This window comes from Diabrotica undecimpunctata, chromosome 1 (assembly GCF_040954645.1).
Source record: "Diabrotica undecimpunctata isolate CICGRU chromosome 1, icDiaUnde3, whole genome shotgun sequence".
Lineage (NCBI taxonomy): Eukaryota > Metazoa > Arthropoda > Insecta > Coleoptera > Chrysomelidae > Diabrotica > Diabrotica undecimpunctata.
The window spans coordinates 121,754,790-121,778,866 of NC_092803.1; the positions used below are offsets into that span (position 1 = coordinate 121,754,790).

The following is a 24,077-nucleotide window of genomic DNA, read 5'->3' on the forward strand; positions in this document are numbered from 1 at the left end:
CTGCGGGTTTTCGACAATTTCGTCTGCTATATCTCTGGGAATACCTAGCATCTCCTGAAAATGCTCTTTCCATCTCTCTACTTGGTCATCTGTTGTAGAAAGTAATTTGCCTGTCTTGGATCTTACAATGTTCGAACAGTTGGACCCTTTTTGTGTTAGTCGTCTAGTAATTTGGTAAAGCTCCCTAGTTGTGTTGTGTTGTGCAGCTGTTTCTGCTTGTTTTGCCAGTTCTTCGGCCCACCTTCTTTTGTCTCTTCTTGCTTTTCTTTTAACTGATTTATTTATTGTTTGATATTCCTGTTGTCGGTGTGCTCTTCTTTCTACAGTTCTTGCTTGCAGGATATCTTTTTTTCGTTGTTTTCTTTCCTCGATAAGATTCCATGTTTCATCTGGTATCCATTCCTTTCTATCTTTCTCCTTTTTACCCAGTTTGTCTTCAGCTATTTCTGTCAAAACATCTGCGAAATCTTCCCAGCTAAAAATATAATGGATATATCTACAGATTTTGATACCCAGATAATGGATATATATTCTTAGCGCTTTGTCGAAAATTTTTATTTTCTTATAACACGAAAACGGAAAATCCGCAAATGAAATTTCGAATGGAGGGATTATCCTCAAGTATGGAGAAATTGTTTTAGCTATAATGGAACATACTTTTTCTCATACAGTTTAGACCCATAAGGGAAAATCCTTTTCCTTCGAAAAATTTTCAATTTTATTTATTTTTAATTAAAAACAGTTTATTTATAATCCGCAAACGACGAGGAATTAAGTGATATGGTTATTTATTCGTTTTACAGCTTTTCATACCCAGAAAATGGATATATACCTATATTATATATTTAGCACTGCGCTGAAAACTCAATTTTTTATTTTCTTATAACTCCGCAATCCGAAAATCCGCAAATAAAATTTCGACTGGAGGGATTATCCTCAAGTTTGTAAGAATTGTTTAGGCTATGGTAGATGTAAAAAATATATTATAAAAAAAATTCATTTCGGTAACTTTATCAACGCTGGAAAATACAAAACATTTTAATACCTAAATGTTAAAAAACAGTATATTATAACATTTGACAATATTCACAATGGAACAAGAAAATCGTAAGATTTATAAAATGTTGTTTATTTAAATGTATTTGTGTGTATTTATAATATTGTGTATTTTTAAATACCTCTGATCTCGTTAAAAATATACTGCAGTATTTTAATACATTTACCTAGTAAATCCCGTTGTGGCAACCACTTTTTGATGATAACATTTTTGGGAATATTTTTTAAATCTGCTTCAAATTTCCATAATACTGTTTCTTTTAACTTTCCTAATGCATCAAGGATTGCCTTGCGTTTATCTTCACTCAATGAAGACGATTTAACGTTTGTTCCAAGTGCAAATAAGATGACACCTTCTTTGGTATTATCCATGATACGTTGAAGATCCTTAAATATTTTTCAGAATAAATAAACAATAAACCAATTTGTTTTTATTATATTAAAAGCACAATAGCATGGAGTGTACGCTTTCAAGACAAGTATTTGGTAACGGAACTTTGATTTCGGGATTTGAAGATGTAGGTCGGTAATTATTTTGTCTACAACTGTGGCAGTTATTATAAAATGCCATCTAAACCAACGTAACTGTTTTCTGTTCACTGATAAAGTTACTTGAAAATCTTAGCCAGTTATAGCTGGCTTGCTATAGGGTAAATGCACCAGTTGTTGGCCGTGAGTGAGTTATTGAGCTTTAATATGTTTTGATTAAAATTAGGAAAATGTTGGTTATTTTGTTAAATCTGACTACTTTTTTAAGTTTGGCATCACGTCTTCTAGAGTAATACACATCTAATAGTTTCAGGGTAATCACCATGTTTTAGTCAGTATTCGACGTTGATTGAGACACTATTCTGTGCTGTTAGTTTGCAAGCGAATTTTTGTTATTTATCTAGAGAAACTTGTGTTAGCCGGTAAGTACTATATACTGAAATTCTCTTTCTACTTAATGTTTTATGTTATTGTGAGAATATAGTGTATGTCCTGTCTGAAATTGCATAACGAATCTAACGATATTTATTCAAATAACGTAAATTTTAAGGTGGCCAACTGCATGCATGAAATTATCAATATATCAATTATTGGCCATCTATGCCAATAACTGAGACAATAGTTTTTTGTAAGAATCTAGTGATTGACATATGTTAATGACTAGTGTTTTATGTGTGGTAATAACTAATTATTATATTTTTTAGCAACTATGCCAAAACGATCTAAAACTGAAAACAATTATAAAAAAAAGTATTCTGAAAACGATGTACAAAAACCGTTGGAGTTAATTCAAAATGGTATGAGTGACCGAAAAGCTTCAAGAATTTTCAGTATTCTTAGAGTCACCATAAGTTACCGTGAAAGCGAAAAATTTCATAACAAGATAACGAATGGACCAGATCCATTTCTTTCGAAGAATGAAGAGGAACAACTTAAACTCTGCATTTTTCATTGTCAAAATAGACTATATCCTGTTCGTGTTGACGACATTAAAGACTCCGTTAAAACATTTTTAGAGAGTAACCCTAGAGTGAATCCATTTGTTGAAAATAGACCAGGTAAAACATGGCGATCTGCATTTTTGAAGCGCAATCCCAACATTTCCCTAAGAACTTAAGAGGGTTCAAACAAACAAAATATCAGCAAGTTCAAACATTAACCAAAGAAATATTACCAAATGGTTTGACAACATAAAATCTTATCTAGATAAAAAAGGAATTTAAGGTGTTCTTCAAAACCCGACAAGGATCTTTAATAGAAAATAAAAAGGTTTTGGCTATGAAGGGTTCCAGAAATGTCTATGAAATTGAACATAACCCAAAGGTTAACTTAACAGTTATGTTCACATTTTCTGCAATAGGAAATATTTTACCCCCGATGAAAATTTATTCCTATCAGAGATTGCCTAATGATATATTAAGTGCTGTGCCGAATTCGAAGGGTATTGGTTTAACAGAAAATGGTTGGATAGATAACAAAAACTTTTACGAATATATTGGAAATATATTTTTTTAACCCTTATTTAGATCAAAATAATATTACAAGTCCGGTGATATTTTTGTTGATGTTGATGTTAAATCCAAATGTTATCTGAAGTGGGTTTAGTGCATGCGGTATATTCCCTTGGAATTCGTCTGCACTTGACAATTCAAAATGTCTTAGGAAAGAATTTGAAACTGAAGGTCTGGATGAGCCAACACTTATTGATCCAAATACAACAATTTCTAATAAACAATGTTGTGAAATAGTGGGCAATGACAAAACTAAACAGCTATGTCGAAATAATTGTAAAACTCAATGTGATGATTACCAAATTTTAAAAAAAATCTTTTCAGCATTTGCAGAAAAGTCGTCGGTAGAAATTTCTTCAAACCACGAACAAGAAAATATTTTAGACAAAGTAGCAAAAGTTTTAGAAACAAGTGAAGTAATTTTCGAGATAAATGATATACCTGTAATAATAGATGATACTGAAATTGTAAACATACCTTAAATCGAGAACGCAACCTTGATAGCACGCGAGAATTTCAACATGCAAGGAATACAAGACAATACAAATCAAGTTGAATCAAGTGTGATGAAAACGGTTAAAGAAGATCTATTCAAAAAATCCGAAACAACTCTAAACATTTCTGAAAATATACCTGTAAATACTACAAATAAATCTATTGCGACTTAGTATGGCCAGATACTCAAGCACAAAAGGCAAGAAGCAAACTCAAAAGCTTCCATTTATTCTAACTTCATCAGATAGAAAAAATATAGAAAAAGAAAAAACGGAAAAAAATAGACAAGGAGCGTAAAAAAGGACAGAAAAAACTCGAAAGAAAAAAAAACAAATTAAGAAAGATAACCAAAGGAAAATAAAAAGCTGGGATAATAAATAAATAAAAAAATTAAATAAGTCTGAAGAGGAAAGTAGAGAACCCATAGAAATGACCTCAACAAAACTAAAAATAGGTGAAAAGTTCACTTTTCGATTGCAAAATATCAAGAAAATTCAAAAAAACATTAAAAGTGTTAACATTTCTACACCAGGAAAGTAGAAGTAAGAATATTGAGGTTTTTGAGCTTCAACTACCTGAATTTGTTCAAGTTTCTACACCAGAATTTCATTCTCACACAAAATCATCAAGCCCTGTAAATAACCAAAATAATATTGATATTTTCAAGCATTAACCTACACCAGCAGAAGCGAATTTAAGATTATCTCCAAAAATATTTCTCGCCCTCACTATATCTCCAAGTTCTGTACTTACTGCAATTGTACCCAAACGAAAATTATTTGATGACAATACAAAACAGTCCTCAACAAAAATTACAATTCTGTCTGATAATTTATTATCAAATGTTAGTTCACACTTCTAAAAATACAAACTGGGTATGATTCTAAGGGGACATAGATCAAGTATGTGTTTGTGAATCTTGTCAGAACAAAAAATAAAAGTTTACATTGACATAATGTTTTTTTTTGTCCACACTCATTACAAAATCCTTACTTACCCAAATAGGTACCTACCTCTCTTAAATTACGAGTTAAGTGGTAAAATATCACTTTAAAAAATGATGGCCAATCACTAATACATATCGCGTCAATAACTGGAATAGTGTGGCCAATATCTGGTTCATTGGCACATTTACAAAAGAACACATGTAAAATACTTTCAGATATGAAAGATTAACATAATAAAATTGTCCAATATGTATAAAAAATAATAAAAGTCGAAACATTTCATATATATATCGACGTGCTCTCCTTAAGAGGCCAATAACTGGTGCTTTTACCCTTTCTCTGCTTGCTATATCAAAATACTATTAAAGCTGCAAAATAGCTCTTAATAATCACAGGTATTTACTCTGAATAGCGAGATGTTTTCTCTATAAAATGTGCAAAGTGGACGTGGTAGCTTAAAAACCTAAAATACTGCTATGTCTAAACAACCTAATCTCCAAGTTATAGTCAATATAATAAGGATTATCAATATGATACATAACGTCCGTCTGCTAAGCGAATACAGTACTCAAGGAAGATACTAAACATTTCTACGAAATTCAGAAGTTCAAATCACACAAAACGTTAAAACGTTACAAGTTCTAAAGTAAACGTACAAGAGAAGAACACTTTAAGATACACACAGCATGATCGAACAAAATGTATAACTGAACAATGCCAACATGCATTAAAACAAAAACCTACGGAGATACAAAGTATCATCTGAAAATGCGACAATATACTTTTTGAGCATTCAGAGACGACGTTTTACAGGGAACTCAATTCCACTGCAGAAAATTAAAACAAATGCTACCAAGCCAAGAGGAAATTCATAAGTTTTTGGGAAATTAACTTTCAACTAGCTACTCTTAACAGCAATGCTGGATATATTGAAGACACGACGAACAACTGTCCACACTACAGTAATATTCCTGACTAACCCTAACGAATATTATAAAAGAGCTTCATAACTGGAAATCTCCTGGACCAGATGGAGTTCAAAACTTCTGGCTAAAGAAGTTTTGGAGTGTTCATGAGTTTTTATTAATAATATTTATTCATGTTATTTCAAATCCGCAGAAAATTCAATTGGAAGGTAAAGTGCAGGAGAAAAGATCAGTTGGAAGACACTGGAACTAGCTGAAAGACCTGAGAGATAATTTGACCGCTCATGAACAGAAATCTTTCATACAGCAGTTTCCAAAGCTACAATTGACATTTGGATCGCTAATCTTCGAAAGGAGACGCGCAATAAGAAAAAGAAAATTCAATCATTCCAGGGAACTACTTATTTAATATCCAAAGATCAAAACAACACTAAAGATCCAGCCAAGTACCGCTCAATTACTTGTCTTCCAACTTTGTACAAATTGGTCACATCTTGTGTCGCTCAGCGTATCTACCAACATTGTGTTCTAATTAATATCATAGAGCCACAACAGAAAAGATATGCTAAGGGTTTAATGAGTTGGAAAGAAAAACTTATAAACCACTGAGCCATTTCTAACCAGGCATATCCAAAAAAGAAACCTTTTTGTTGCCTTTCTTGACTACAAGATGGCCTTTGATTCGGTGCCGCATGAATAGCTTATAAATATTTTAGGAATATATAAAGTCAATGATAATAATAGTCACCTTTTTAAAGCATACACTGACAAAGTGGAATATTAAAATTTACCTTCGAATATCTGGCAAAAACAATATCGAAACTAAAAATATCCCAATTAAACGGGACGTTTTCCAAGGGCACTCATTGAGTCCACTGTCTATTGTCCACTTCAATCTAGCGATGAACTCACTATCTCAGCTACTGAACTCCACTGACTGTTTTAGCATAAAAAATAATTGTACTGTAAAAACTTTTTCAAATGATATCAGTATGCACCAGGGACTAGAAAAGTGCCGTGTTCTAAATACAGTGCGAGGAATGTATGCCTTCTATTTGTTTATCTTATTAGATAATCGATTTCAACTGGCTAAATAACTAATGTCTATGCCATTAAAAAAATAATTATATTTTCAGACTGTTCCTTATTTCATAATTATTTCCCAATTAACTACTGCGGACGAACTAACCGCATTCCTAACATCATTCAATTTGTGGCGGCATGTAAAGACGTTCCAATTGACAAATGACTGTGTGACTGTTTTTTCAGCAAGATCAAAGTACAATTGTGTTTTCGAAGGAGTTTTTAGATATTAGAAATGGTAAAGTCGCTATTGACACCTCGACCGGATTCATTTCATTACCCAGAGAGTTTTATTACTTAACAGACTCTAAAGATGAGCTTATTGAACTTTAATACATTATCTTATATACTAAAACGCTAAGCCCTTTTCTTGTCCACCACTTTACTCAAAAACCATATTAGATAATTAAAATATTTTTTTGGAATATTATTAGTATTACGTATGAGATTGTCAAGATATACTTTTGGTACAAAATTTACTTTAAGTTTTAGACCCCACAATGTATATATGGATTGAAAGGTCTCGTCGGGACGAATCTAAATATGTACTTCCGGTTGCGATCCGACACCGGAACTGACCCGAAACGCACATAAAACGTTAAGATAGAGCAAATCTGACACCGGATTCGTGATCAGCATGCAAAATTAACTGCTAAATGATACAGCCATGTCGACATTTGATGAACTAAAAATTGCATTCCGGTTTTGAGGTCGACTTCCATAATCACTTTTTTTTTACTTGCATTATTATTGATGAATGTTATGTATATTCTTGCTTATATTGTTTGTATTGATCTCTTAATTTTTCTCGCAAAATAAAAATTTCATTTAAAAAACTCGATGTCGATTTGGTCCGCTAGTTTAAATTAAGTCTATACGAAGTTCGGCGGGTCAGCTAGTTTTATAGCACTAGATTTATTAATGTGTCGTTTTTAAAATTAAATTAATTTAGAAGGCATGTAGTTCAAAATTAGGTACCACTAATATATTGTACTAACCATTTTTTTTCTCTATTTGTTAATTTTCAAATTATTTAGGCTCATTTGTTAGTTTTTATAGCATACCTAAATTACTTCGGCCGATTAGCTAGAAAAAATTGGGCCATGGAACTATTGGTAGTAGAAGGAAAGGTAGAAGACCAAGAGGAAGATCTCCAACACAGTGGGCAGACCAAATGAAGACTTTACTGGGAAAATCCCTACATGAAGCCATCCATATGGCACAGGATCGTAGCCAATAATGTAGACAGCAAGCCAATAATATTTAGAGTATCATCATGCCCTGACGAGGGCTGAAGGAATGAGGAGGGAGGAGGGAGGAGTTAGTTTTTAATCAAATAAAATTTTTATATTAAATAATTATCTTATTTTTGTCACATTTTTTTAATTGAAAAAAGCTCATTAGTTTACCATAGAAAACCAACACAAGATTGCTTACCTCTGGCAATGTTTTTGCTGGTTTGATGTGTAAGCCACCTACTGGAATTATGTTTGGAGTTATAGGTTGTGGAAGGTTAAAACCTTGCATTAAATTACAAAAAAGTAGAGAAATGTGATTTTCAAGAGAATCTAAAGAGTCCATTTGTTCTCCAAATATTTCTTTTGCTGCACCTAGAAGAAAACATAAATCAAAAATGTGAAGAATAAGCTAACTGTTGGCTAGATGCCTTAGTCCACTAGCAGACATATTTCCTACTATGTAGTTTACTAAATTATTGTTTTAAATAATGACACGTTTACCAGAGAAATTTTTTTTACGAAATAGTATTAAATTTTTTTTATTGAAATTAACGTGTCTTGATATCTATGGCCAAAAACGTCTTGAGTATTAAATTATACATATAAGATTATTACAAGATAAATACAGTAAGTTACATTAGATCTGTAAAAATATAGTGTTACAAACTTTCTTTTTTTTTTATTTTAAAAAAATTATACACTTACCTTCGACAACGTTGTTAAAATAATATTTTCTTACTAGGTCCTCAGCTCTTATCCAATAGAAAGTTTTTAGTCGCTGAAGAAAAGTAGTCTCTTTATTGTATTCTGCTAAATGATATGGAATATAGGATGGCACTGCATTGTTTCCAAAATTTTCCGACATAAAATGAGGTAACATGAAAGCTGTTACTGCCACTGCAGGGGGATAGTGGAATCTTTGAATTAAGGGCAACGTACAAGGGCCGCAGGTGTTGTCAAATATAATTAAATCAAATCTATATTCCTTTGGATAGTTTAGAATTGTCTTTAGAGCATCTGAGTGCAGGATATAGTTACAACTAATAAGGCTGTAGTCGACAAATCCCATGAAAGTCTCATAAACCGTCATTTTAAAAAATGCTAGAAAATCCATTTCGGAATCTACCTCTTTAACGAGACCTGCAAAAATATTTTGATGTTATCACTTATTTTAAAATGTCATGCTATCCTACAATAATAATTGTTTTATTAACAACTAAATTATTTTTCCAATGAAAATTTTTTTTGATAGAATAAATTAAAAACTAGTTAGTTTGAACTTTAAAATATAGTAAATTGTTTAATCTTTTATTACAGTTGTCAAAGATTCTCAACCTTATTTACGTTTCGAAAGTTGTTTATTTAAGATGAGATGCCTCTGATTTTAAACAAATTTCACTGTTTCTTAACAAATTAGTTGGAGGTTATAGAAATATAATTAAGCAGTACGAGCAAATTTGACTCGAACTACCTCGACAAAGACGAATATAATGTATTGTGTAACGGCTGGACAGAAAGACTTGTAGTGCCATCTAGTAGTCTACATGAAAAACATGTAAGTATAAAGTTTAATGTAATGAAAGATAGTGGTTTGCAGCTTAGTGTTACTCACTCCACATCCCATCTAAGTGTTTACGCTTAAAAAACCAGAATATAAACCTATTTTCTAGTCTACTTATTTTCATTTCATAAAATAGATGTCTCAAATAAATTCAAATTTTAATACAAGACAATAATACTTTTAAGATGTTACTGACACCGATAAAGAGTAAATAATTACGAATTCGCATAAATTGTGCTGACCAAATATTAATTTGCTAAAACGTATGGTGAGTTCGTCTGTTGTTACAACTGGCTCACTGAAAAAGACCACACATTACCCATTCAAATTTACGGAAAGCTATCAAAATGTCGTGAAGCGATATTATTTTAATTTTCTTATTAGTAAACAATGTATTTGATTTACACCTCGTACAATTCGAATATCGTATTACATTTATTAGTCACCTTTTTTAATTCCTTGTCAGAGCGCTTAGTGTCGTGGAATATTGGCATAGATTGGAGAGCGCGCAGTTGCCACACGTACCTAAATGAATATTACCTAGGTCCAGCTGAAATATTTACGTACTAGGTATACAATATGTCCCACTATGTTGGAACCTTTTTGAAAACTTTTTTATTATTAAGTTTACGAAAAAATTATTCTTTATAAAAAGTTCTGCATGTTCTAAAATCTAAAATACAATCATTAGATATATCAAATTTTATTAATAGTATACAAGGTATGTCAAAAAATACGAATTTTGCTCAAAAGTAAAGCACCTTTATATTTCACATTATTAAGTCAAGTTGATCAAAACTAAAAACTACGTTCAAATATACAATTACATGCATTTATATTGAAAAAAAGTTTTTTTACTATTTTTTTATGTTGAATGAACATTCTTATCTCTTGTGATTAGGAAACACATGATAACCGTATCGTTTCTAAATGTTTTATAACAATTTTGCATTTTAAACAAGTAGTTAATGCATGTGCATTTATTTTGTCAATAGGAACATAGGTCCTCTTCTAACTAGCCTTGGATGAGATAGCAAAAATCAAAGCTCATATCAAAAACCCTTTCTTTCAATGTGTGAATGATTTTTGGTCTAAATGGCTTGTATTTATTTAGTTTCAAAATTCTTGCTATTGTATTTTTACCTACAGTTTATTGCATCAACGATTTCCTCTTGCGCAAAATGATAGTTTTGGATTTTCTATCTCAGACAACATTACTTCAAACTGTGTATTCTCATCGGCAACCAGGTTTTTGCATTTTCCTTTAAAAAATTTTTTATACTTTCAGTACTCTTAAATTTATTTACTATTTTCGTAATGGTGGAATGATTTATATTTTTATTGGGATCTCTATTATTAAAAATAATAGCTGCTTCTCTATTATTTCATATTATTATCTCACAATCAAAACAATTTCAATTTTATCTTCTGTACTTAATGTTGCAGGCATTTCTACTAAATTTTATAAATACTTTCCAACAAATTTGTTTAAATACACATGATGTTTTAAAAGTAAATGTCATACATATCTTGCTATAAATGGTTTATCGCTGTATCCTAGATTTCACGTAACTAAATACAACTGATGTTTTGAAAGTACATGTTAAATATATCTTGCTATAAACAAGTTTATCAGTGCATTCTAGATTTCACTTAACTAAATATAACTGATGTTTTGAAAGTAAATATCAAGCATATCTTGCTACACGCACACACACACACACACACAAACACACACAACAATTTTTGTAGAACCCCATCTCCGAGTGACATGTGTGTTCCAATGGAACAGTGCGACCCACATATCAGAAGATCAAACCGGCCACACTCCGTAATGGAGTGGTACTTATCTGACCCCCAGGCTATAACCAACCGCCCCTCCCCATCGCAGGACATAACGAATGAGGAGGCTTTGTACTGAAAGTTACTTTGGATGCCCTGGGTAATAAGACATCCTCTGTTTTTCTTTATGTGGTTAAGCCACCTGATTTTAGTGGTAGTTAGAAAAGCTTTTTTCCCTAAGAATGACTGAAGTTAATTTTTACACGACTTTGGACTTGTGTCTCAAAATGTGTGTTCCGGACAGCGAGTCACCAACCTAAGTCGGTGACTCCCCGACTGGATTGTGTGTGCTCGGTCACTTTAATGCCGAATTGGCAAAATAATTTTTGTTCTCCTCATCGGCTGAGCACCTGAAGGGTTCCGCGAACTTGGTCGTTTTGACCAACTTAAAGGGCCTTTTAGCTGAACAGCTTTTCTGCCTGTGCTGCTGATCAGCATTCATTTTATTTTTTTGTATTGTATTGGCGCTACATGGCTGCTGTAATAGAAGGTTATAGGTACTAAAAATAAAAATAACTAAATAAAAGAAATAAAATATAAGGATAGGGTATATTTGTGGGGCCTTCTGTTACTGCGATTATTCGACTATTGCATGGCTTTCATTTCTTCACTGTTCTTCTGGGTCTTGTGCTTTTTCGTCTATTGTTCTCAGGATTCTCGTTTGGTCTGAGTCCCTAAATACGTACGTTAGTGGAACGTACTTAGGTATATTGAGAGCCTCTCTGGTCATATGGTTCCGGACTATTTGTATTTTGTTTCTGTTATATTTGTAAGTGGGTCTCCATGTTGCCGAGGTGTATATTAGTGTTGGTAAAATTATACAGTTTGCCATCTTAATTTTGTTTTAAATCATAGTTTACTCTTCCAACCTATTAATGATAAGAGTTGACGTCTAATTATTTTAGCTTTCTGGATCGTTTGTTTTACATGTTCTGTGAAGGTCAGCTTTTTGTCCAATGTTACGCCTAGATATTTGGCTTGATTTGACCATTCGATTTGAGTATCGAATATGGATAAAAACCCATTTGGTTCGCCTCTTCTTTTTTGATACATGACGGCCTGTTTTGTCAGGATTGACAACTATTTTCCACTGTATACACCAATCTTGTAGTTCGTTAAGTGCCCTTTGTAGGTATCTTGTTGCTAGATCTGGTTTGGTACTGCTAACAGCTATCGCTGTATATTATAATACAACGTATATGGTGTATATATACGGTGACAAAACCGCTCCCTGTGGTATACCGGTCTCCATGGCTCCAGCTTCGGACAAGGTTGGCCCTATCCGAACTCTGAACCTTTTGTCGGCTAGGTATGGCGAGAGAAGACATGTCATCGCCTCACTAGAACCGTATTGGTTAATTTTATATAGCAGGCATTCATGCCAGACTCTGTATCGCAGTATCTGAAGTTCACATGAGTGTTCGGATCTAAATCCGAACTGTGCTTCAGGTATTATTCCGATTTCTTCTGATTCTTGTTTTAGTCTAGCTAATATTACCTGATCTGTAATTTTGCTTACTGCTGGCAATAAGCTTATCGGCCTATAATTCTGTGGAAATGTAACATTTTCCCCTGGTTTTTCGATCATTATTACGTGAGCTCCTTTCCACCTGTCATGAAAATGTCTTAAACTTAGAATGTGGTTGATTAAATTTGTTATGTATACTATTGCTTTTGCTGACAGATTTTTCCAGCTCTATTTGTAATATGGTCCTGTCCTGGAGCTTTTTTGGGGTTAGTACGCTTGATCAACTGTCTGACTTGTTCAGGGGAGGTATAGGTAATATCTATGTTGCTCCTTCTTCTTTTTATTTCCCTGTATCTTCTTTCCACTTCTTTTGTGAAGTCGAGATATTCATCGGGATGATTATTTTTCCTACGTCCTCTTTCTAGCGTGTTTTTCATAACTTCCGCTTTGTCTTCTTCTGCGTACACAATTCCATTTTCTTCATGTAAGGGTGGAATTGGTTTTTTATCATTTCTTAATATTTTAGATACCTTTCAGAATGCAGATTTATTTGGTTTTAGTTGCTGAATATAGTCGACCCAATTTTTGTTTCGATGTTCTTCTAATTTTTTTTGACATCCCTATTTAGCTCATTAGCAATTCTTTTGTCCTCTTGGTTTTTTGTTCTGTTGGCCCTTCTTCTTTTCCTTTTTTTCTTTTACTAGTTCTTTCAGTTTGTTGCTGATTTCTCTGAATCTTCCCCTAACTGTTGGTGTTTCTTCTTCTGTAGTACTGACCTCTATAGCATTTTGTATCGTTTTTTCTAGGTTTAAAACACATTTTTCTAGTTCTTGTTTTTTGTGTTTATATATTTATTTATTTGTTGTTATTGCACCGATAGTTTCGCTTACTATTCTTTTGGAGTTTGGTCAACTTGTCCGTTTTTTCTTCTAGGTTTCCAAACAGTTTCACCGCTCCCAGGGTCAATACAATTGGGTTGTGATTTGATTCACCCTCGTTCATTGAGTGTATTTTATGTTGTTTACCCACGTTTTGTAGAATTGCTATGTCCAGGAATGTAGGGAGTCTGTCTCCACCATGAAAGTAAAGTATGTAGGTTCTGTGAGTCCTACCACCATAGTGTTTTGTCTGTGTGGTGGAGCCACACAATAGCCCCCCGTTACGGTTTGTGGTTCTGTCGTTCATTGAAGATCGGATCATTCGGTATAATATATGCTGAAACCATCTTCAGCATAGCATTTCCCGTTTTGATCCTTAATAAGGTTGCTCTTATAGTGACCAGACCATCTGGTATAGGAATTACTTGGTGTTCGATTCCTTTTTTCACCAGAATGGCCGTGCTTCCTGAAGTGGCCCTGTAGTCAATTCGGTATACATCATAGCCCGGAATTTTTTTTTTTTGTTTTTTTCGTTATTTGAGGTTCTTGTAAAGCTACGATGTCTAGTTCAAGTCTGTTGGTAAACTCGTCCAGAGAGTTGTTTTGTTTTAGCCCATTTGAATTCCATGATCCTATTCGTAGATTGTCCAACCGGTTAGACAGTTCTGCTACATAATACTGCCCATTGCGCTTACTACATTAGTCATCTTCTCGAATATAAACATGAAGTTCTTTAACTATTCGTTGAAGCTGGCTATAAGGATTGCTGTTTCAGAATTGACCATGGATTTTGGTTCTTTCGGCTGTTGTGTCTTTCTGGTTGCTTGTGCGAAGCTGACAGATTCTGTTACTGGTGCACTTTGTATGCTTCTGCTTCTTGGTTGTGTAGCATAATTTTTCTTTTTGAGTGCCTTTGAACAACCCCTGTAATTTGCTGTATGGGCTTCACCACAGTTTGCACATTTTGGGTCAGTGTTTCTGTCTTTTTGGCATTCTTTGCTTAAGTGATTTTCTCCGCACTTGACATATCTTGAGCCGGAGTATCAGGCCTTTGATACGTGGAAGAAACCCTGACAGTTGTAGCACTGCATTACTTCCTTATTATTTTTGATTTCATCTTCTACATATATCCTCATGTAGCAGAGATCGGTGACTTTTTTCATTTTTTGGTCGTCTTACTTATTAATGGTGACTAGGAAAAGTGGTAGTCGCTTTTTGTCCTCTTTTTCTGATATCAGGTTTGATACCTTGATGGTGTCAATGACTTTGTCGTCAGTTCTTTTTGGATGAATTTTATGTCTGTCGTTTCAGACAGTCCTGTTATCACCACTCGTTTGGTTTTTTCAACATCAATTGTATGGGCAATAGGTAGCCGTCTCTGTCATTTGTTTGGCTGCGAGATTTGGCAAATTTGTTTGTCGAGCCTATTCCTTTCTCTGCTGCTTTTTGGAAAATATCTTGTTTTTTCCTACCGTCTTGAGAATGATCGCCAGTGGTTTGATCGCAGCATTCTTTGGTTGTTTTTCTTCTGAAAACACAGTGTTTTCTTTTTGTGCCGTTGATTTGGGCGCAATTTTCTTCATTTTTTCTTTTACTGTCTCAGTTTTCATTTTTCATTTTCATCCACTACAGTGTTGTGATTATTCTCTTTTTCTTGTTCTTTTCTTAGCATGCCTTTGGATATGCATGCTTCTTGGTTTCTTTTTTGTATTAAAAGTGTCTGCCTTTCAGCATTACTCACTTTGTTTGTTTGTTTTTTCTTTTGTTGGACTGTCCACTCCGTTTCGTTTTCTTTTGATATATTTGCTTGGCCAGTATTAGTACTGAGTCTTTTTTGTTCTAAAATTTTTGCCTGCTTTTTAATCGTTTTTTGGAATGGTTTTGGTTTTTGTGCAAGTTTTTCAGCATGAGTCGATTTATCTATCAGTTTTTCTTTTTCTGTCATTTTTTCCATCGTTTCAAATAACTTTTGTGTTAGTTTTTAAGTTTCTAAGTCCTTGACGGTTACTTTTTCCTCAAGTTTGGCCAGTTGTTTTCTACTTTCCTCCTGGATATTTTTATTTTCCTCCTGCATCTGACGGATTTGATTTTATAGACATTTATTCTCTTCTTTTATTCTCTTCATTTGCGCAACCAATATTTGTATTGGGTTGGCTAATTTGGATTACATCTCAATTCTTCTGTTTTCTTTAGTTATTTTAATAAGATGAGTGTCAAAACTACTATCCAAGTCTCCTCCCTGAGAGAATTGTCTTTTTCGGTTCGTTGATATTTTGTATGTATCGCGATCACTTTAACTATCACTATCGTTATGCGTAATATTGTGTCGCCAATGGTAAGCTTCGGAATTTGAGATTGGTCAAATGGAAACAGTAATTGCAGCCAATCGTAATTCCCAAGTTTGCTGCTCGATTTCGAATTTACCATTGGTCAAATGGCAACGTAATTGCAGCCAATGGTAATATCTGAAATTGAGCATTGGCTATCGTGCAGGTCCAACCAATAAACGGTCAAAAAGACCGTTAATGGCGCTTGGAACTTAACCTAGATTTTTATGAATAAATACAGGTGCACGATGGCCAACAAGCTAGATCTGGTCAGGATATGTCTGCAGATCCAGCCTCCTTGGCAAGTCGAGACCCTCTGGTTGATTAAGTTCCTAGAGACTTAAATAAAAAAACCTCTTTTATTTTTACCTTACTACCTATTCTCTTACAGGAATTTTTGACAAAGTTTCAGAGCGAAACTTTGTCGGTTTGTACTAAACCGCCGCCATTTTTGTTTTATTTTACAGATCTTTTTAAGGTAGTTAAATTTCTGATTTTATTTCAGCATTTAATTCGTCGCTACTGACTTAGACGAATTATTGCTATTATTTTATATTTAATGTTTTTTATTTCTTTCAGGGACTTTAGTTCATGAAAGAAGTTATTTTCTCTTTTAGGTTTGCTAAGTCTCTTGACGAGACTTAGTTGTTTTTTTATATCCTTTTATAACACTTGTAAAATTTACGGACATTAATATTTCTCTATATTTACTATTTGAACTTTAATATTTTCCATATTTATTTTCGTATTTTGGACTCTGAAGAAATTCAGATCCAAAAATAACTTAGACGATTTTTTCTTTCTTTTCAGATATATAAAATAACTTGTAATATTTTCGATACTTTTTTCAGGATAAAAATAACTTGTGATTTTTTTTACTTTTTATAGGTCTCAGCGACTTTGATATTTTTTTTGTTTAAATTGTTTATAACTATTTTGTTTATGTACTTTTACCACATGTTTTGATTGATTCGTCCAAAAGTCACTATACCTGACGTCCCACACCTATTTCAAGGTCCTGTCATTACTCCTTCATACTTGCGACTTTTGGACTTTTGGACTTTTCAAATTAGTCTTAGGTGTTTTAAATAATCAAATTCTATTACAGATTCTTAGATTAAGACTAATTTGCATAATTATCTTACAGATTCTTAATCTAAAGATAATTATTATTTTCTTACAGATTGTTAGTATAGTACTTTGCATATTGTTTTATTTTCTTTTAATAAACTTTATTTGCGTTTTAATAAGGCATTATTCCCTCTATCTAGTGTCCATAGACAGTATCTATGGCCACTGACCGAGAACCCTATCCTCTCAGGTCCCAAACAGCTATGGAAAGAGCGATTGACCAGCCCTCCCTCAATCCCGAGGGTTCAGGTCAGCGACAATTGGTAGTCACTTCTAAGTCTACGTCATGCACATGCACACTATTGTCTACTTTATTAATGTTTAACTCTAAATTTGTGTCTGATAGACCTAAATTTATATTTTGGTTTCAACCATTTAACCAACCGTAAACATTTGGTTCAATAATGTCAGAGTTATGTACAGTATTTTTTGTCTGATGGACGTGAATTTATGTTTATGCCAGCATTTAATTTATCAGTATTCGAATTAAAATTTATATTTGCGTCTGATGGACCTGGATTATTTATGTCAGACTCTGTACAATCTGAATTTGAGTTTAAATCACCATTATCATTAATCTCTGGTAAGTCCTCGTAAATATTATAGTCTACTGTATTGTCAAATTTACTTACATTTTTGGTTATCTGGAGATTCTGCGCTTTTCTGGGCCAACAGGCCCTGTTTGTGTCGTTTTTGGACACTGTACACTATAATTTTATTAATTGTTCGGCACACATAAACAAAATTAAAATTTTATTTTAATTCAAATTTAATATGACGTTTACTGCACTAAAATTCGTTAAAAAAATCGTTTATTAATTCTTTAACAAATTGGCGCCAGCCTTCAGTCAATAAGCTGCTGTTTTTATCACTATTTGCTATTTAAACATTTAAATCTGTAGAAATAATTGTCTAAGTATTTAAATTTTCAAGGTTACATATCTTGCTATAAAGAAATCATATGTTTATCAGTGTATCCTAGATTTCACCGAACTACAGTGCATTGATATTGTAGACAAAAATGTGGATATGTTTTTTTCCACCTATTTTTTCCAGTAATAATGTTATCATCGAGTTAGAATCTATGGAGAAGCTATGAGCATATTAACGTATGTACTAAAAACGGCGTAGGTAGGCGTGGCTAACTGTGATATCAATATGGCGGTGGGATCATGGCCGGACTCAATAATATTAAAACTACTTTAAAAATATGACTAGTTATTCCGAAGATTTAATCATAATCTAAAAAAGTGCAATACATTTTTAATAAACTATGATTTATTTATCCCGCGGTAAACACTAAAAACCCGATATATTATACATAAAGATAAATTAATACAGTCAAATACTCTTAATTTATTCTCTGAAGTACGGGCCATTACTTTGTTTACATATTTGTATACTAACCTGTAGAACGTTATTCCTGAAGATTTTTTATTAACATTGCTTCTGCCACTGCAACTACGTTGAGAACAAGAAACCATTATTATGCACTATCACAATATATTATTACAGTTTCTATAACAGTATTATAAAACTAAAAATATTCGAAAAACAAAAACGTAAATAAACATATACGATCTGTCAAAAGTGGCAAAACAATATGGCCGAAGTGAGGTCGTTTTTAGTCACGTGATGCCCTCTCCATAGATTCTAACTCGATGAATGTTATATTAGTTACATTAGTTATGCATGTTCCTATTTGCAAAATAAATGCCCATGTATTAATTACATGTTTAAATTCCAAAATTATTAGAAAACATTTAGAAACGATGAGGTTATCATGTGTTTCTTAACCACAAGAGAGAAAAATTTTCATTCAAAATAAAAAAATTAGTAAAACATAACAAAACTTATTTTTTCAATGTAAATGCATGTAATTGTATATATGAACGTAGTTTTTAGTTTTGATCAACTTTTCTTAACAACAATTTTCGACATTGTGAAATATAAAGGTATTTTACTTCAAATTCATATTTTGTGATTTAATTTAATATCTGATGATTGTATTTTAGATTTTAGAACATGCAGAACTTTTTATTAAGAATAGTTTTCTTTTTCGTAAAATTAATAATAAAAAAGTTTTTCAGTAATCCAAAAAAAGTAATAAACTGGACACCACAGAGAAGACGACAGGAGGGCTGACCGAGATTAAAAGTGAAAGGAATAGAAGATAAGTATACAGAGTTCATACTGTGGAGATGACTTACATAAGTATAAGATGACAGACAAGTTCAACAAATTAGTTTCTATAATTAGTAACAATGAAACTTGCAAAAATGAGGTTTGATGGTAATTAATATGACCAAAAACGCGCTCCTTATCTCCTTATTTGTAACTCTGTCAGTCCACGGTATCTTAGCATAGCCACATTTAAAATTCTCCCAATCTTCTGCACATATTATCGTTCAAGATCTACGATTTACCAACATATAAAAGCAGAGACAGGAAGCAACGTATCATTATTACTTTTATACCAAAAGAGAGGTTGTATCTTTTGAAGAAGGAAGTTGTACGCGGATCTAGCTTTTCTGATGCGTACTATTATCTCCGGGTTAACGGCGGGTAGTACGAATTAAATTAGAAGAATGCACCACTTGCAACTACTAAGTTGCATATTTTACCACTTTCGCCTATATTTCCGGCGCTGAGTCGCCCCCCACCCGTATTTTCGGGCCGTTTCCAAAGAAAGCTACTTAACTCAAGACAGACTTGTGCCTGATCGTCCGAATGGCATAATAGTGTCCTACCTAAGGGGTTAGGCCAAGGGGTGCGCCATCTCCAACCCACGTGGAGATTCACGGTTAGTTAATGTTTTACATTGTTTGTTCCTGATTTATGGTAAGTACCGTTTACTTGTTAGATGCATTTGATGATAGTTCATATTTTTCGTACTAGATAATCCATGTCTATTATAATTAAACTTTTTTGTTTAGACTTTCACAACATTTTACTTGGTATTAATACGACTATTTCACTATTGTTTTTACCATAATTGAATGTGTAGCTTTGTTCCCCATTATTACCTTTTTATTACGTTATGTATTTCTTTACATCATTAGATAAGATAAGTAACAATCAGCAGTGAGTCATTACGCATATAAAATATTTTGGTGCCTTATGGTAACATAATCCTCTTGTGATCCTCAGACAAGCGGTTTTATTTGATAGAAGATATCTATTCATTGTATTGGTTTATTATCTGTTTTCGGTTATAATAGGTTTGTTTTGGTTGTTTTAACTTTGTCGCTTTGTTTAAGCTACAATTATTATTCCGCTTTATACAATTTTACTTTTGTAATCTTATTCTCGGCCATAGAAATATTGCTTTTTTGTATAGTTTCGTATTAAATAAGATTTTTTGTAGATATTCATGTTTTACTATAATTGAATGTAGGTATGTTTATTTGTCTTTTAATTTTACTTTAAAAATAGAGTTTCATATAGTCCTCTTTCTTAAATTTTTCTATGGTAATATACATACTCAAAGCGAAAGGATGAAACCAGCGAGTTCTAGATTGAACATACAAATTGTACAAATTCCCCACTTTCTGATGATCTAAATTGTTATATAGGGGTCATCGTATGTGCAGAACGCACCAAGTAGTTCTAAAATCTTTTATTTAGTTAAATCTTTTCTTTTAATTATAGTTTAAGCTTAATTTAAATATAAGACAGGTTCAGTCAGTGATTGAAGTGATTCATTCAACGAATTCGATCGTCCTCGCCTGATACGGGAAAGGATCCATAAGTTTTCCTCCGAAGAACAGAATCATAGGGAAACAGCTTCAGAGGTTTTAAGTAATGATAATATATATAAAAATATTCCAAATGTAAATATAAATCGGATTAATGTAAGAGCGTTTTTCTGAAGTTTCAAGTTTCATAAAAAAATAACGAAAAAGAATCAATAAGTATAGTTCACCTGAAAAAGACAATTATCCATGGCAAACAAAATCTCTTTAGATTTAAACTCTATCAATACTAGATTTAACTATAAATATTAACAAACCTACAGAGGTCATTTTGAGGTCATCATTGAAAATAAAAATAATTCACGATTAAATGCGATTAAGGTTGATAATATGTATATTAAAAAATTGGCCGGAACTAGACAATAAAATAGAGAGAATTTTTTTGGCACCAAAATATCGAGTAAAAGAAGTTATATTTTCTATCGTTACGGACATGTTGGTAGACAATGTCACGGTAAATCTAGGTGCTTTAAATGTTACGGTATACTGTCCCAATTATTGTTCAATCTATATGCAGAGCACATTATGAACGTAGCACTGACTGCTATAGAGGAGCAGATACTTATAAGTGGAGAACAACTGAACAACATAAGATACGTTGATGACACTGTCATTTTTGCAGTCAAAAGGAGTCTGAAATATCTGCAGACCTTTGTCTTCCAGGTAGCAGAAGTAAGAGCAGATTTGGACTTGATTTTGACATAAAAAATCAAACACATGATAATAAGCAAAAATCGAATAACACCGGGTCAATTATTAGTTAACCAACGACCGCTATCACAAATCACCAACTTTTGCTATTTAAGTGTAAATTTAAACGAACAGTGTGAAAAATCGACGAAAATTAATATAAAGATCGAAAATTCAAGATAAACTTTCGTCAAAATGAAAAAAAAAACATTCGAGTCACTCTGTAAAATTAAAATAAAAGTTCGTTTAATAAAATGCTACGTAATCTTCGTTCTTCTATGAATAGTTTAGTCATGGACCGTTCCTGATGCATTACTGAAGAGACTTGGAAGTATTTGAAATGTAATGCTAGAGACGTATGTTTAGAATTTCCTGGATAGACAAAGTTACCAACGAAGAAGTTCTACACAGAAGTGAACAGAACAAATGGTGTGCAGGCATTCATATATTGACTACAAGACTTTGAAATAGAGCGAGCTCTCTGCATCTTTCCAATGATCTATTATGTCGAAAGTGAGAAAGTCCTAGAAAGTGAGAAAAGAGAGAAATGATAGAATACGTTCAGTTTAACAAATGGTAGTTCCAAAAAACTGTGCTGCAAGAAATTTCTATCAGCTTGTCTGGAGGACATTTTGGAGTTTAAAGAACACTTGCCAGAGTTCGATACAGATTTTACTCGATCAATTGTCGCCCAGATACGAAAGATTGGTGTAAGTAATGCGATTTATGGTAGAAAAGGCCCTAGAACAAGAAGTAATAATAAAATGGCACAATATACTTCCGGAGAGGCTTTTAAAAACTTGAAGTTGATATTTTCGGTCCACTTTCGATGACCCGAAGAGCAAACTGCTAGAAATGGATTATTTTTAAAAATGACCTGAAATTGCACCCCTTCTTAATTAAGAAGCAACTACAGTAGCAGAATCATTTAAAACATACGTCATATGAATACATAGAGTTCCGCTAGAATTAAATTTTAATCAAGGACTAGGTTTTTAATCAGAATTATGTCAAGAATAGTTAAAAATCTTGAGTTTTAAGAAAATAATACCCAATTAAAATACTTACTTTTTTTATATTTTTTTTTCTGATGTACCACCAATAACAACAAAATATATCATATTCTTAGATGTTGTTCCATTTTTAAATAAAATAGTATCCAAAACAAAAAAAACCTTGTCCAGTATTTAAAATATCGAAAATTTTAAACTGTCGAGATGTATGTGCTAATTTCAAAAGTAGTTGTAGAAACAGATGAAAATGTAGATACAGAAGTATCCATAAAACATGAATAATAGTTATAATATCTACTATCATAATCTGTAACTGGATAATTATATACTCATAGCAGAATTTCGTAACGTCAGAAGTATTTTTATTAAATTTACCTTTGATATCGATCGGATGATAATTTTTGTAAGATTTGTTCTCTACTGGTGATGCAGCCAACATGGTAATATTGTGTCCTTTTTTTAGAAGTCCTTCCGCTAGTTCGTAGTTCCATATTTGATGACTTGGACTCGGAACATTACTAACGTAGAGAATATTTGATCCAAAAACTGAATTTAAACTAAAATATAGTAAAGAGATAAACTGTTTGTACTGCATACTTTAAACTGCACGAGCTAGTAAGTCATGATTTAAAAGTGTTTATATCATTTATATAAAGGATATTATTCAATTGGGAACCAGGGACGTACGTGCAATATGAATATTAATTTATAAAATAAGAAAAGAGCGTGGCACTGGGAGTGCAAAAAGTAGTGAATACTACTTATAGCGTGTTAGGTATTACTATATGTAGGTTAAATAAATGTTTATGTCTGCTTATTACTGAGTTGTTAATATTTTTTATAATAACACTACACGTTTAACTTCTTTAAGAAATCTTTAATTTCTTCTTTAAAAATTTTGTTTGTTACATTTTTATTATTATCTTGTATTTATACTTAATTATTTAATTTTGATTATCATTATATTCTAAAAATATTTTTTTTGAAGCTATTTTCGTGTGGGATCTTAAAGCAATCACTATTTTAATGGAATATATATATATATATATATATATATATATATATATATATATACACTCGCGATCATAAAATCCGGATCATCTTGAAAATTTCAAGTTTCTTAAATATTTTTGCCTCTGGTGCAGTAATAACCTTTTTTTTTTGGCTAATGTATTTTTTATTTGTCATCAATGTTTGTTTTGAACGAAAAAAAAAATGGTTTTTTATTGTTTTTATTCAAAAAAAAAACAGAAAACAAATCAAATTGTTGATAAAACAGACATACGAAAAAAAATGGAAAATACAGAACGTGGCAAAAAATCAGTGAAATTTCAATGACCAATATCGTGTATTGCCTCCCCTTGCTCTAATAACCTCTTGCAGACGACGGGGCATACTCTCAATTGTTCTCCGGATTACATGTTGTGGTATGTTATTCCACTCTCTCACTAACAGATCCTTAAGCTCCTGTGCGTTATTAGGAGGAGGTGTATGGGTTTGAATACGTTTTTTTAAATCGTCCCAGAGATGTTCGATGGGATTCAGATCCGGAGACCTAGCTGGCCAGGGTACCCTCGTAATTCCAACTTCGTCCAAGTATTACATACTGATCTTGGCAACGTGCTGTCGCACGTTTTCCTGCATAAAAACGGCGTGTTCTCCAAGCC

The 24,077-nt window shown here is 32.6% G+C and overlaps 1 protein-coding gene and 1 long non-coding RNA gene across 2 annotated transcripts in view; one reads left to right on the plus strand and one right to left on the minus strand.

The window, feature by feature from the left end:
* LOC140431292 (uncharacterized) overlaps positions 1–7,759 on the plus strand; it is a 32,861-nt gene extending 25,102 nt beyond the window's left edge. The window contains exon 3 of the long non-coding RNA XR_011949652.1: positions 7,558–7,759. This is a non-coding gene — a long non-coding RNA (uncharacterized lncRNA). The remainder of the gene's footprint in view (positions 1–7,557) is intronic.
* Positions 1–23,048, minus strand: part of LOC140431288 (UDP-glucosyltransferase 2-like) — a 38,592-nt gene extending 15,544 nt beyond the window's left edge. Inside the window, exons 1-4 of the mRNA XM_072519223.1 lie at positions 22,786–23,048; positions 8,451–8,885; positions 7,945–8,117; positions 1,224–1,443 (exon numbers count right to left, since the gene is read on the minus strand). Coding sequence (XP_072375324.1) covers positions 1,224–1,443; positions 7,945–8,117; positions 8,451–8,885; positions 22,786–23,005 — 1,048 coding nt within the window. The 5' untranslated portion in view covers positions 23,006–23,048. The remainder of the gene's footprint in view (positions 1–1,223; positions 1,444–7,944; positions 8,118–8,450; positions 8,886–22,785) is intronic.
* Positions 23,049–24,077: the final 1,029 nt, after the last annotated feature.